Source organism: Mus pahari, chromosome X (assembly GCF_900095145.1).
Source record: "Mus pahari chromosome X, PAHARI_EIJ_v1.1, whole genome shotgun sequence".
Classification (NCBI taxonomy): Eukaryota; Metazoa; Chordata; class Mammalia; order Rodentia; family Muridae; genus Mus; species Mus pahari.
In genome coordinates, this window is record NC_034613.1 from 80,412,612 (window position 1) to 80,426,363 (window position 13,752).

The 13,752-nt window shown below is 40.0% G+C and overlaps 1 protein-coding gene across 2 annotated transcripts in view; it reads right to left on the bottom strand.

The window, feature by feature from the left end:
* Positions 1-11,100, bottom strand: part of Pola1 (DNA polymerase alpha 1, catalytic subunit) — a 315,971-nt gene extending 304,871 nt beyond the window's left edge. For both annotated transcript variants that reach the window (XM_021187798.2, XM_029534305.1), the window contains exons 1-4: positions 11,016-11,100; positions 5,875-5,999; positions 4,574-4,670; positions 1,628-1,708 (exon numbers count right to left, since the gene is read on the bottom strand). In XM_021187798.2, coding sequence (XP_021043457.1) covers positions 1,628-1,708; positions 4,574-4,670; positions 5,875-5,999; positions 11,016-11,058 — 346 coding nt within the window. In that variant the 5' untranslated portion in view covers positions 11,059-11,100. The remainder of the gene's footprint in view (positions 1-1,627; positions 1,709-4,573; positions 4,671-5,874; positions 6,000-11,015) is intronic.
* Between the last annotated feature and the right edge of the window lie 2,652 nt (positions 11,101-13,752).

The window sequence follows — 13,752 nt, forward strand, 5'->3', positions numbered from 1 at the left end:
AAAAAAAAAAAAAAAAGAAGAAGAATAGAACCACCAATACCCACTCAAAGCACTGGGTGAACTTTTGTGAAGAAACAGGAACAGGATATATAAAATATACATGAATTAAAATTACCCTGTATCATACAAAGGGAGAAATGAAGTTTTGCATGTAATCTGACATTATCATCTTAACCAAGAAATCAAACTTATTATCAATAATAGTGGAATAAAAGACATGAGAAGGTCTCCATTCCATATTTATTCTAAAATCCTTCTTTACTGTTGCCAATAACCTGAACCTAATAGGCACAAAGAAGCAATTAGGAAAATCCAAGATTTTGAGACATTCACTTAGACAACTAGCCCTTTAAAAGTTTTAATACCATGAAAGATGAAAGAAAGGGAAGAAGGGAAGAATAACTCTTCAACACAAAATAAGACCAAAGCGTGAAAGGACATAAAAACTAAAGTAGATTCCGCATCTTAAAAAAGTTATGGGAGCCAGGGAGATGGCTCAGGAGGTGACAGCACTTGCTAAGCAAGCCTGACACCCTGAGTTTGGTTCCTGAAATCCAGGTTTAAAAAAAAAAAGCTGTGTGGTAGGGTGGCATGCATCTGTAATTCTAGCACTCCTACAACCAGAAGGGAGGCTAAGTAAGATAGGAGAATCAACTATGCTCAAGTGCATCAACAGAACAAGGAAGACCCTACCTCAAAGCAAGGTGAAAAGAACTCCTCAGACCTACACACACACACACACACACACACACACACACAATGTAGCACACCAGATATGCCAGTGCACCCCTCTCCTTCTATCCCTTTCCCTCTCTCTCCCCACACACGAAGTAAACGAATATCTAGATACTTTTAATTATAAAAGACATTGCTGAACTAAGTGGAATTTTTTTCCTATAGACAACATATTAGATAATACCATGAACATGGTGCTATAGTTAAGCAGACAAGCATCTTAGGAAGCCACTATTGAAGTTCAAGAACCTAACCATGTAAGTCTCTGAATATGTGGTTACGAAAAGGGAAAGGAACCAAAAAGGTTAAACCAAAGTGAGAGTTATGCCATGTAAAATTTCAATTAAAGCAAATTGGTTCCTCAGAAGGCTCATTCAGTCTCTTGGAACAGCAACCTACATGATGTTATAATCCACAAAATTTACTATTGATAACCACTCTCTCAAGTTAACAACAACAAAAGCATCATGTTTAAAAGGAAGTTTACATTTTAGTATTGGGATGTCTTTGTTGCTACCCTGGGAGAGATGTTAGACAAGCTAAACTTTGTTTTTCTACTATACAATTATCAAAGCGTTAATATTCTAGGCATATCAAGTCAGTAGGGATTAAAAGATATTATTGTTGCATACATCAAAATCTGCAATTCTAAAATAACTAAAGAACTGAAATTTTTTACATAAGCAAAAGATCAAAGTCTTCAGATAATGGGGACATAAAACTTTTTATTTCCTGCTAAAATGTTTGCTTCTTACAGGTAATGTTAAAAACAACTTTTTCTCTATTAGAACATATTCTTGAAATCAGATTATATCAGAATACCAAGTCATTTCAAATTTTAGACAATTCTTTAAGTCTCAAAATGATATTTTTCAAAACAAAATATAGGTACCTTTTCCACAGCTGTCAAGTGCATCATCCTCAAGGTCATCATCAAAAATCTCTCTGCCATCTTCCACATAGCCGGTACCATCTGAAATAGTTACATATTGGAATCAAGTTTCTAAAAGTAACCAAAAGCTGGGCATGCCTGTAATCAGCACTCAAGGAGCTAAGGCATGGTGGCACACGCCTTTAATCCCAGCACTCGGGAGGCAGAGGCAGGTGGATTTCTGAGTTCGAGGCCGGCCTGGTCTACAAAGTGAGTTCCAGGACAGCCAGGGCTACACAGAGAAACCCTGTCTCAAACCTCCCCCCCCAAAAAAAATCAAGGAGCTAAGGCAGGAGGATTACAAGTTTGAGTCCAGCTAGAGTGTCAAAATGAAGTGGAGGCCAGCCTGGGCTACAGAATGAAAAACCACCTCAACGTAACAAAATTAAAAGGTGAACAATTAAGATAGTGTATACGACTGTCACCCAAACTGACAGGATCCAGAAGTACCTAGAAGATACCTCTTGGCATGTCTGTGGCCAGTCCTGCTAATCCAAAGCTGCAGGATCTCTATCACCCAGGGCAACAACAGGATAACCAGGAGGTTAATTGGTGAGGACCCAATATTGGTAGTGTCACAGAAGCCAAAGATCTTAAACCAGATCAACACATTGCAGTGAACATTTGCAAGTGAACACATGTGGACAGAGGCATATACTGTGGGACATACTGTGACACACTACAGCTTCCTCCATAAGATGTTTTCTGTGCTTTGTTGTTGTTGCTATTGTAGTTGATAGTGTGTTTTTTTATTTTTGGGGGGGGGGGGAACAATGGCAGCACCGGCTGACGTGACTCTCACTGAGGCTTGACTGGTGATGACTGACTTCTTATACTCATTTTTATCCTCAGCTTCCTGATTTATTAAGAATTGCCAATAAATAGATAATGCATTTTGTGGATTTAAGGTAGATGTAGCTGATTTTTATATAAAACTTCAGATACATCCATTTGCCCAAGAATTTCATAAATTCATTGTTTTTAATAGCTGAGTAGTACTCCATTGTGTAAATGTACCACATTTTCTGTATCCATTCCTCTATTGAGGGACATCTGGGTTCTTTCCAGCTTCTGGCTATTATAAATAAGGCTGCTATGAACATAGTGGAGCATGTGTCCTTATTACCAGTTGGAAGATATTCTGGGAATATGCCCAGAAGAGGTATTGCTAGATCCTCCGGTAGTACTATGTCCAATTTTCTGAGGAACCGCCAGACTGATTTCCAGAGTGGCTGTACAAGTTTGCAATCCCACCAGTAATGGAGGAGTGTTCCTCTTTCTCCACCAACAGATCCTCACCAGCATCTGCTGTCACCTGAATTTTTAATCTTAGCCATTCTGACTGNNGTGAGATGGAATCTCAGGGTTGTTTTGATNTGCATTTCCCTGATGACTAAGGATGTTGAACATTTTTTCAGGTGTTTCTCAGCCATTCGGTATTCCTCAGTTGAGAATTCTTTGTTTAGCTCTGTACCCCATTTTTTAATGGGTTTATTTGAATTTCTGGAGTCCAGCTCCCTGAGCTCTTTGTATATACTGGATATTAGTCCTCTATCAGATTTAGGGTTGGTAAAAATCCTTTCCCAATCTGTTGGTGGCCTTTTTCTCTTGTTGACAGTTAGACTGAGACTTTGTTTTATCCATTCAGTGTGTGTGTGTGTGTGTGTGTGTGTGTGTGTGTGTGCACATGCACCCGAATTATCTCTTTTTCTTCATCTTTCTCACTGGCCCCAAGTAGTCAACTTCTCTAATCACTAGCTGCTTTTGGCAGCAGCCCCTGTAGGTATCTGGATCCACCCTTGTCAGCTGTTCTCAACACTGACTCCTCAATGGCTGCCTGCCTCAGTTTACCCTCTGGTGCCAAAGCAACTCTTCAGAGCAACTCTGGAAGATAGTCTCTATCTCCGTTATCATAGTCAGAAAACTTGTGGCTTAATGCTATTAACTGACTTACCAAGGCTAGTTCCAAAGTGGAAAAGATAGAACCTAAAGTTTATCCCTGAATTCCACCAGCTATGGGACTGTTCCTCACTATTCCCCTTTTAGAGGGGCACTGATGATTGAACCTAGTACCCAAGCATTCCCTCTCAATTCCTACATGATAGGTCATGTTCTGAGGGATTTATTCTTGTGTATGTGCCTGTATTTTCTAAAGCAATGGTTCTCAACCTTCCTAATGCTGCAACACTTTAATAAAATTCCTCATGTTGTGGTGACCCCTAAACCACAAAATTACTTTCACTGCTACTTCATAACTGTAATTTTGCTATTGTTATGAACTATAATATAAATATCTGAGATACAGAATACCTGATGAGACCCCAAAGGGGTCTTGCACCACAGGTTGAGAACTGTTGTTCTAAAGGATTCTCAAATCAACTTCCTATTTTTAATGCTTCATCTTCAAATAACTAAGAAAAATCTAACCATAAATATGACTCTAGCAATGCTCTAACAGTGTATACTGACTGTTGACCAAACTGACAGGATCCAGAAGCACCTAAGTAGAAAACCCTCTGGGCATGCCTATGGGAGGTTATCTATTAAGGCTAACTAAGGTGAGCAGACCCATCTTAAGTGTGGGCAGCACCATTCCATGGGCAGGGACCATGAACTGAATAAGTGGAAGGAAGCAACCGAGCACGAAACATTCTTCTTCACTTCCTGACTGTAGATACAATGCCACTTCTGCCACCATGCCTGCCCAAGAGTGATAGACTATATATAGCCTCCAACTGTGATCTAAACAAACCTTTCCTTCCTTAAGTTGTTTTCATCAAGTATTTTATCACAGCAAAGAGAAAGGTAACTAATGAAAATGCCTCATGCCTCCTCAAGCATAGCAACTGCCCTACATGACAATCACGAAGTAACACAGTGCCTGGCAGGCAATTTCCTCCCACATACCATCATCCACGATCCAGTCATCATCCTGACGTGCCTGAACCAGTTTCGAATACTGCTCTTCATCAACTTCTTCATAAACACTTGTGAGGTCCTCAACCTGCCATTGCAAAGTTTATGGAAAAGCTTCAAATGAAGTGAAAGTGTTAAACAATTCTGATGAAAAAAATTATCAGATTGAAACTGGAATGGCAGCCTGATGGAGTAGCTGCAACCAAATCATGAGTTCTGACATTCAACACCACCACAGGGTTTTCCTTAAATAGACATCAATTAACTTAGTATTCCTTTTAGGTGGGTGTTAACATAAGATATTAAATGACTCCATTAGCATAATACACTTGTCATACCATCAATTACTCATCTATTCCATAAAAAACAAACTGAATTATAGCCAACTCTTCATTAGCTGCTTTGGGGATTGTTCACATAATTTCTAGACTGGTTTTTCGTATAGTTAACAAATTCATAAGGCATACCACACCTATTCACCACTAGCTGATGAATGCCCTGCAAAGATACTAATTTTAGTAATGGTTCAATTAACTAAATAAAATTCAAAAGAAATAGCTTAGTCATCCCCTCTAAAAATGAGCAAAACACAATTCACTCTATATTCTGTAGGCAAAGAAGAAATGGTTTTTAAGCCATCTATTTGTCTTACCACTAATCTTCGTAAAAGTGCATGCAGTGAGTTCTCAAATCACACTGGATACCTGACTGCCAGAGGGCCTGAGCAACTTGACCCACAAATATGAAAGTATCAGACCACCTCCACACAGTAAAAGTAATGGAACAGATGCACACCACTGTTGCAGCTACCCATCGTAACAGGCAGTATACTAAATAAGGGAAAATCTACCAAGTACTTTCACTTACAATGGTATGCAAAGCTCCTTGCAACAATTTTAAAGGGTCTAGTATTCTCCATCACCTGCACATCGACCTCTTGCCCATGTTTGTTCACTATTATGCTGGAAAAAGCATGAGCCAGGTCCAGTGAGAGGGGCCTGTAGTTCTACCTACTAGGGAAACTGAGGCAGTATGATCACAAGTTCAAGACAACCACAAGCCATTTGATGAGCTTCAATCTCAAAACACAAAGTGAAAAAAAGATCTAGAGATAAGCTCAGTGGTATAATGCTTGCCTAGCATGAAGACGTCCTAGATTCTATCTTTGATCTCCCTATTTCCCGCCTCAAAAAACCTTAAAACATATTAATATTTTTAATGGGGTGATGAAAGAGCCACAGAACTGACTGCAGAATGTGAATAATAAAACACAGGGTTAAAACATTACTTACTTCATATTTATACTTCTCACCAGCTTTAGCCTTTTTCAGTCTCTCTAAAGCGTCTTGACGTCCTTTCTTTGATTTCTTTTCTCGGCGAGCTCGGGAAGCTGCAAAACTCCCTGAATCTGACACAGCTGAAAAAAAGTCAAGTTTATCAGATACTATAAAATTACCAGCCATCTTCCCTCAAAACCAAAAGATTGTTTCTAGGCAATAATAACCAAATGAGTATTTTTAGAATGCAAAGTAATTCACAAAGCATGGCCAAATATGAAGATCCTGTGACTCTCCAGAAATTTCCTCTTCCAGTTAAAACAGCTGAAGCCAATTATCTTGATTCACGTATCTATAGTTCTGATAAAACACTGTCCACAAAGCCAGGCACAATGGCGAACTCCTTTAATCCCAGTGCTGGGGAGGCAGGGGTAGGATCACTGTGAGTTCGAGGCCAGCTTTGGTTTACATAGTGAGTTCCAGGACAGCCAGAACTACACAAGGAGACCCTGTCTCTCAAAAAAAAAAAAAAAAAAAAACAAGCAAACAAAAAAACAAGATAATAACAATTAATAAATATGGCCACAAACAACTTGGGAAAGAAAAGGAATCTTGAGTCAAGAACATTAAAAAACAAAAACAAAAACAAAAACCCCATAATAGAATGAATGTGCTTACTGATTTCCTCTCAAAATTCAGCTACTTTTCTTATATCTCCCAGTGACTACCCATGGTGGCACCTTCCCACAGTTGACTGTGCCTCAAGAAAATGCCTCCATAGACTTGCCTACAGGCCAAGCTAATAGGGAGGCATTTTCTCAACTTGAGGTTTCCTCTTCACAGATGATCCTACTTTGTGCTAAAACTAAGCAGCACACCAGTTCGAGTCTCCCCTAAAAGGAGCAAAATCATGTAGAAAAACATGAAAGATGGGAATCAGACTTAACATTTCCATCAGAAAAAAACAGGCCATGAGCAATCCAGTGAGTCATAAAAAGGCAATTTATTTGGTATTCTAATAATCAAAACAAAAGGATTTAAATAGCATCTATTCTTTGCAAAGTATAAGACACTATGAGACAGATCAAAAGCATACAGTCCCTAAACTCATAGAAATGTACAATCTAACATGGAAGATGAATACCAAGGAGCTCTAAAACAAGGTTAAATAGCATATGCTGAACTGCGATATACAGGAAGCACCTGGCTAAAGAAATTTCAAAAGAGAGTTCAGAGGAGGGTTCAGAGGATCATGATAATATAGGACTGTGGGAAAAGTTCACAATGGTTGAAATACCATTTGTCAAAATTACTGAAATACCAGAGAATCTTGGTGATCACTCAGTTTTTGACCCATCTATGCTTTTGATCATCACAAGCTGGCCAATACACACACACACACACACACACACACACACACACACACACACACACTTCATCCACAGAATTAAGACTTCTTGGCAGCCATGAGTTTAGGCTCGGCATGACTGCCACATATGTCTGTGAAATTGAGTGTTTATCTTATTCTATATTGATTAATTTACTAAAAGGAGTAATCACAAAAAAGGGGAAATTGATAAGAAGCACCCTTAAAGCACCACTGAAACATTTGTGACATTAAGCTGTTTGACTAAGTGTCTGAATGAATCAGAAAATAAGATCTAAAGAATGTGTACCCAATGTTGGCAATAAACTCCTGAAAACTGTACCTTAAAGTAGAGTGTAATTAGAGATCCTATTTTCTCTCTAGCTTTCTGGAAATGTAATCTCTGTAACATCTCAGTCTATTATTTAACATTCACATTTGACATTAAAATACATTTTTCAGAAAGGCACTAAGAGAAAATTAAAGAATACAGAATTTAATGACAGTCACAAAAATCCTGTGTGTCATTCAAATGATGTAAAAGATCTTCAGTCGGCCTACATGAAAATGGGCATAGTCCTTAAAAATAAATTCAGTGTATTCAAGACCTTGACAACCCCACAAATTCTCTAGATCTTAAAATAGATTTACTCCACAAGCAACTGTACCACTACACAAAGTTTGAGATACAAATACAAATACAACAGTTTTCTTGTCTCCAAGTTTATCACAGTCAAGTAACACAAAAGGACCTAAGGCTAGGATCAAAATATAAAAATGCTGCCATATAAGAAGTAAAAATGCATGGAAATAGAGAAAAACATTATTTTTGTCCAGGAAACTGAAAAAGGTTTCACAGGAGATATCTCCAACAAGCCTAGAAAATGGAAAATTTCAACATCACAAAACAGGATAAAAAATGGCAGAAACAGAGGAAGAGACCTAAGCCACATTACAAAGAAATGAAAATGCAAAATGTATCCAGAAACTTAGACAAAGCCAGTATGGAAGCTCATTTCCTTCTAAGAATACACAGCAAGTAGGACAATCTAAAGTCTAGATTCCAGACATTATGGAACAGTTCGGCCATTTTTAGTGGGTGACATGAGACCACCAGTCAGCCAGTTACACAATAAACAGCTATCTTGTTTTATTTCATTTTTTCTGAGACAGGTAATTAGGCTATCATTTTATCATCATCCAACCCCAGCCTTCAACGTGGTAGGACTGTAGGTATGTGCCTCAATGACAGGTTCACCTTGTTAAGCTGCCCAGTATATGAAACAGAAATTCTCTCAGTAATGTTTTGAGGGTTCAGAGCCTATTTGACATGCTACAGTGGGTGTTTCTGCAACTGAGTCTTCCTTCCCAGATGCTTTGTAGCTAGGCTATGAGCATGCAAAATAGTCTCTACCAATGACAAACAGGGGTTCAGATTTTAAATTGGAGACTAATGTTCCAAGGGAGTAGACCAGACCAGTATTAAGGAAGTTTGTGTTAAAAAAAAAAGCAACTGTTAAAGAACTGAAAATATGAGTCCAATATATTTTAAGGTATAAGCTGTAACTTCTGAATATTTTGCCATAGGTGGCAATGACCTCTCTGGCTCAGTTTTCTGGCAAAGCAGAAATCACCATTTCTGGCTAAGCAGCCCCCAGAGTGGCTTCCCAGTCCTATAGGATCTCTGCCAACTGCACAGTACCCTAATAAATTTCTTTTGTTTAAAGCAACTAGAGTTGGTTCCAGTAGTTGTAGTAGTTCCTGACTGAGCCTCTGAATGCCTTTTTTGGTCATTAAATTCCCAATCTCTTTTCATACACTACTTGTAAGAGCTACTTATAGACCTTTTAAGACCCTTTTATACTCATGAAAAGGAGAAAATACATCTTCCCCATTAAGAATTAAGAATGGCTATCTTATTATGTACTTAGCAATACAGGAGAAATTGGGTGTGCATGTGTGACTATAAGTGTATGGGAGATGCATGTGCATGCATGTGCATGTGTGCATTGTGTATAGCTGTAGGATAATCAAACATATACACATACATACATTCCACACATGGCACCTAGTCAACACTTTGGTCTAGCTTCAGAAGGCAAAACTAAAGCAATTTCCTCAGGGAAGATTCCATGTGGCACTACATATGACTGTTTACTTTCTCCACTCATGAAGACGGAAGCCACACCATTCTACCCAGCATGCTAATGCCAGAGCCTGGCAGAATGCCTATACCTAGTACCTGCATAATAAATGTTTGCTGAACAAACCAATATACCAGATTTTTTATCATTAAAGCCTCCAATGACTTTCTCTACACAATAGCAGCTAATTACACGCCTTGCTACATTTTGCTGCCACTGTCCAGGTGCCCCACCTTCCAACATAAAAAAGCCTGGAATTTTTTTTAAGCAATGTCTCTAACACTGTGTGAATTAGAAACAACAAAAAAAAAAACACACAATGGGGGAAAACATAAAGATTGAAATAATGTTTTCAAATCACCGCTTGGGAGTACCTCCTCCCTCCCCCCAAAGCAGGCGGGGACAGTAACCTGAAGCAGTCTTCCACATTAACAATCTTTTTGGCCTGCTTTAAAGAAAAATTCCAGTCACAAGTCCCCAGAAAATACTTAATCAACACTGTGACTTAAGAGGGGTCTCGAGATTGCACAGTATCCTCCAAAGAGTGATTTCTTGATGTTCACAGATGGCGTACAGTTTTTTTAGGGTGAAAAAAGGACTTAGAAGCAAATGACTGATAGGGGCTGCAGACTGTTCATGTACTTACATCCCACAGCCCATTTGTAATCCAAGCTAGTCGACTCTCCAAAATAATTTGTCTGAGAGAGGAGAGAGAGAGAGAGAGAGAGAGAGAGAGAGAGAGAGAGAGAGAGAGAGAGAAATTGAAACCTGTGATTTTAAAACTAGCTGAATGCAAAAGAAACTGATTACGAAGCAAGATCTCATTAATGGCAATGCACAGTGAATGGCAGGACATGTGACACTTGGGTAAGAAAGTATCTGATTTTAAGTTACAACTGAAGTTGTTAAGTCATACTTTTGTTGAACACCGTTTAAAATCAGAATCAGACAAGGCCATCTGCATTTCTGAACTCTACTTCTGGAAATAAAAGATTACTACTCACAAAATGCCTGATACATAGGGCATCCGAAATGCTACTCAACTGATAATTTTTTTTTCAAACCTCACCCAAAATGACTAGACCTGAACAGTATTTCTATGCAGCACTTGAAGAACTTCCCGTAGAACCTTAAAAAGTCTTAACAAAATGCATCTACATCTGGTGACAGCACTTCCATCTTTCTCTTCAATGACAATGCTAACAATTTTCCTGGGACTGCCTAGAAACGGAGGCACAGGCATGCTCCAAACCCTCAAACCGACACCTGCCAAGGGAGCAGAGAAACAGTTTCAGGCAGGAAAGCAAACCCTGCCCTGGCTGGTTGCCTTCAAGTTGTAACCCACACGTGGGTGCGACTCATCAAAGAAAATGAAAAGAGCCAACGACTATGAAGCCTGTCACAAGAGAAGGAAACCTCTCAAGCCAAAACACCTTCGGCAAGTGACCCCATCAGGAAGCCCCGTCCCACACCCCTAGGGTCTCCGCCCAGAATGATTAAGGTTGGCGGCCAAACAGACCTAAGGGGCGGTCCAGGAGTGCGCCACCTTCTTTAGAATAAAAAGCAGAGACTTTCCGCTCCCCTTCGATCATACCGCGACCCCCACATTCCCAACCAGGTGCCCTAAGCACGGGCTCCTCCCTCACCGCTCGTCTCCAGTCTGCGGTCCTCTCCGTGCATGGGCGCCATGGTCCGATAGTCTCTCTATTCCGCGCCAACCAGCCTGAAACTGGCGCGGAGGCCGAGATAGGCGCCAGTACGAAAGCCAATCAGCGGCCTGGAAGGCTGCGGACTTCCGCCCGGAAGGCCACTGACGTGCTGCGCTGCGCCGTGCCCCGCCCCCGGCCTTCCCGCTAGAGTGCCTTTGGCGCCCTGTGATGACCCCTGAGCGAAAAGCGGGAACCTTGGCGAGGATGGGGGAGAACTGGAGAAGGAGGCGGTCGGGCGCTGAAAAGAAACCTCCTAAAGGCACTGCGCAAGCGCCTGCACGCTATTTTAAAAATCCGTAGGACGCAAGGGAAAAGGGGTTCTCTGGTCACGAGATATAATTTCTGGGAAAAGAGGTGCGGGCGGGTATAAAAGGGAGGGGACACTGTCTCTCAATTGCTGCCCTCCATCTCTGCCCCCGCCCCCAAAAGAGTGACTTCTTCGACAAATACAATCTGATTCTTGCCCTGTACCTTGTCTCTCTGAGTGTAATCATCCACCAAAACGTATTTCACTTAAGCACATAATCTGAAGTCACAGCCTCCAAATGCAACAATCTTACTTCATGACTCACTCCTGATGTGATACAATTGAAAAAGTAACAAAATAACTTGTGTGTTCTGGATTTGTTTTATTTGCTTAGTTCTTTTAAGACAGTTGTTGACAAAAAATAACACTTCAAAGGGGGAGAGGGAGGTTAATCAGTAAACTTTACTCTTGGGAGCCCAAAATGAACTTCTAAGTTTGAAGCCAAAGAAGTTCATGCCTCAAAAAGAATGAGAGTTGGATAGAGAGAAAGAGAAGCAAAGAAAAAAAGATGGAAAGTTTAATGAACAAACATCAAAAAGATAAAATAATTAAGAAAACAAAAGATAGGAAGTGTTTATGATATTTGAGATTAGAAATAGCAAATGGCAAATGAATGTTGTCTTAGGCTTTTACTGCTGTGAACAGACACCATGACCAAGGCAAGTCTTACAAAGGACAAGATTTAATTGGAGCTGGCTTGCAGGTTCAGAGGTTCAGTCAATTATCATCAAGGTAGGATCATGGCAGCATCCAGGCAGGCATGGTGCAGGAAGAGCTGAGAGTTCTACGTCTTCATCTGAATGCTGTTAACAGAATACTGACTTCCAAGCAGCTAGGAGTAGGGTCTTAAAGCCCACACTCACAACCTACTCCAACAAGGTCACACCTCCGAGTAGTACAACTCCCTAGGCTAAGCATATACAAGCCATCACACATGTGTACATATTTAATTGCAAAAAAAATATATCAAATATTTAGGCCTATAAAACCCATTCCCGAAATGTGTCTTTTGCAAAGATGATTGAGTTATAAATGCTGTCTGTTTATAATGCTCTCTTTAATATTGGGAGGATTTAAAGTTCAGGTGGAGTCAGGCTTGGGATTTGAATCATAGACTTTTATATAACTTTGGACTACTTTCAGAGACCTGAGTTTCTTCTTTTATAAATAGTTTCTACTTATCTAAGGAATTGTTGTGAAATTTAGTTGAAATAATATCTGTACAATTCCAATAAAATATTGTCATTTGGAGGCAGGCAGATTTCTGAGTTTGAGGCCAGCCTGTCTACAGAGTGAGTTTCAGGACAGCCAGGACTACACAGAGAAACCCTGTCTTGAAATAAACAAATAAAGATAGCATCATTTGGGCCAGTGAGATGGCTCCGTGTGTAATGGTGCTTGCTGCCCAGGCTGACTGTCTGAGTCTTTTCCTCTGAACCTACATAGTGGTTCAGAGGAAGGTGAGATAGATAGAAGGTGAGAACTGAATTCCACAAGTTTTCCTCAGATTTACACACACACACACACACACAATACATACATACATACATGAGCACAAAATAAGTAAATGAAATATATCTGAGCCAGGTGCAATGACACATGCACTTAATCTTAGCACTCACGGTGCTGAGACAGGAGGATAATGAGCGCCAGACCGGTCTAAGCTATATAGTAAATGCCTGTTTCACTCTTATTCTCTCTGACTCTCTTCCCTCCTGGATCCCTTTCTCCCTTTCCTCCCCACCCCATATGTTCCTGGCCAGCCTCTTCTCTCCTCTTCTCTCTCTCTTTCCCCCTCTCTGTCCTTCTCTGTCTCTACTCCCTCCTCAATGCCTCTTCCCATGTCCTAAACAAACTCTATTCTATACTAACAAAAAAAAAAAAAAAAGACTGTCTCAAAAATACGCCACCAGCTAAAGGACAACTAATATAAATAAGTTTATGATAAAATTACTTTTATCAATGTAACCATGTAACCAAGGGATATAACAGTCAAAATTACGAAGTCAAGCGTTTCAACTAGCAGAAACATCAGTTAACACATTTGATTGTGATTAACTTTTTAAAAAATATGTTGGTACTTTACACACACTGATTTTCCTAATTAACCATGTGAGGAAACCAAGCAAGAAATCTATGTTCTTCTTTCTTCTTAGAAATGAAACGTGGAAGCCAGGTGTGGTGACGCACGCCTTTAATCCCAGCACTCGGGAGGCAGAGGCAGGTGGATTTCTGAGTTCGAGGCCAGCCTGGTCTACAAAGTGAGTTCCAGGACAGCCAGGGCTATACAGAGAAACCCTGTCTCGAAAAACCTAAAAAAAAAAGAAAAGAAAAGAAAAAGAAAAAAGAAAAAAGAAATGAAACATG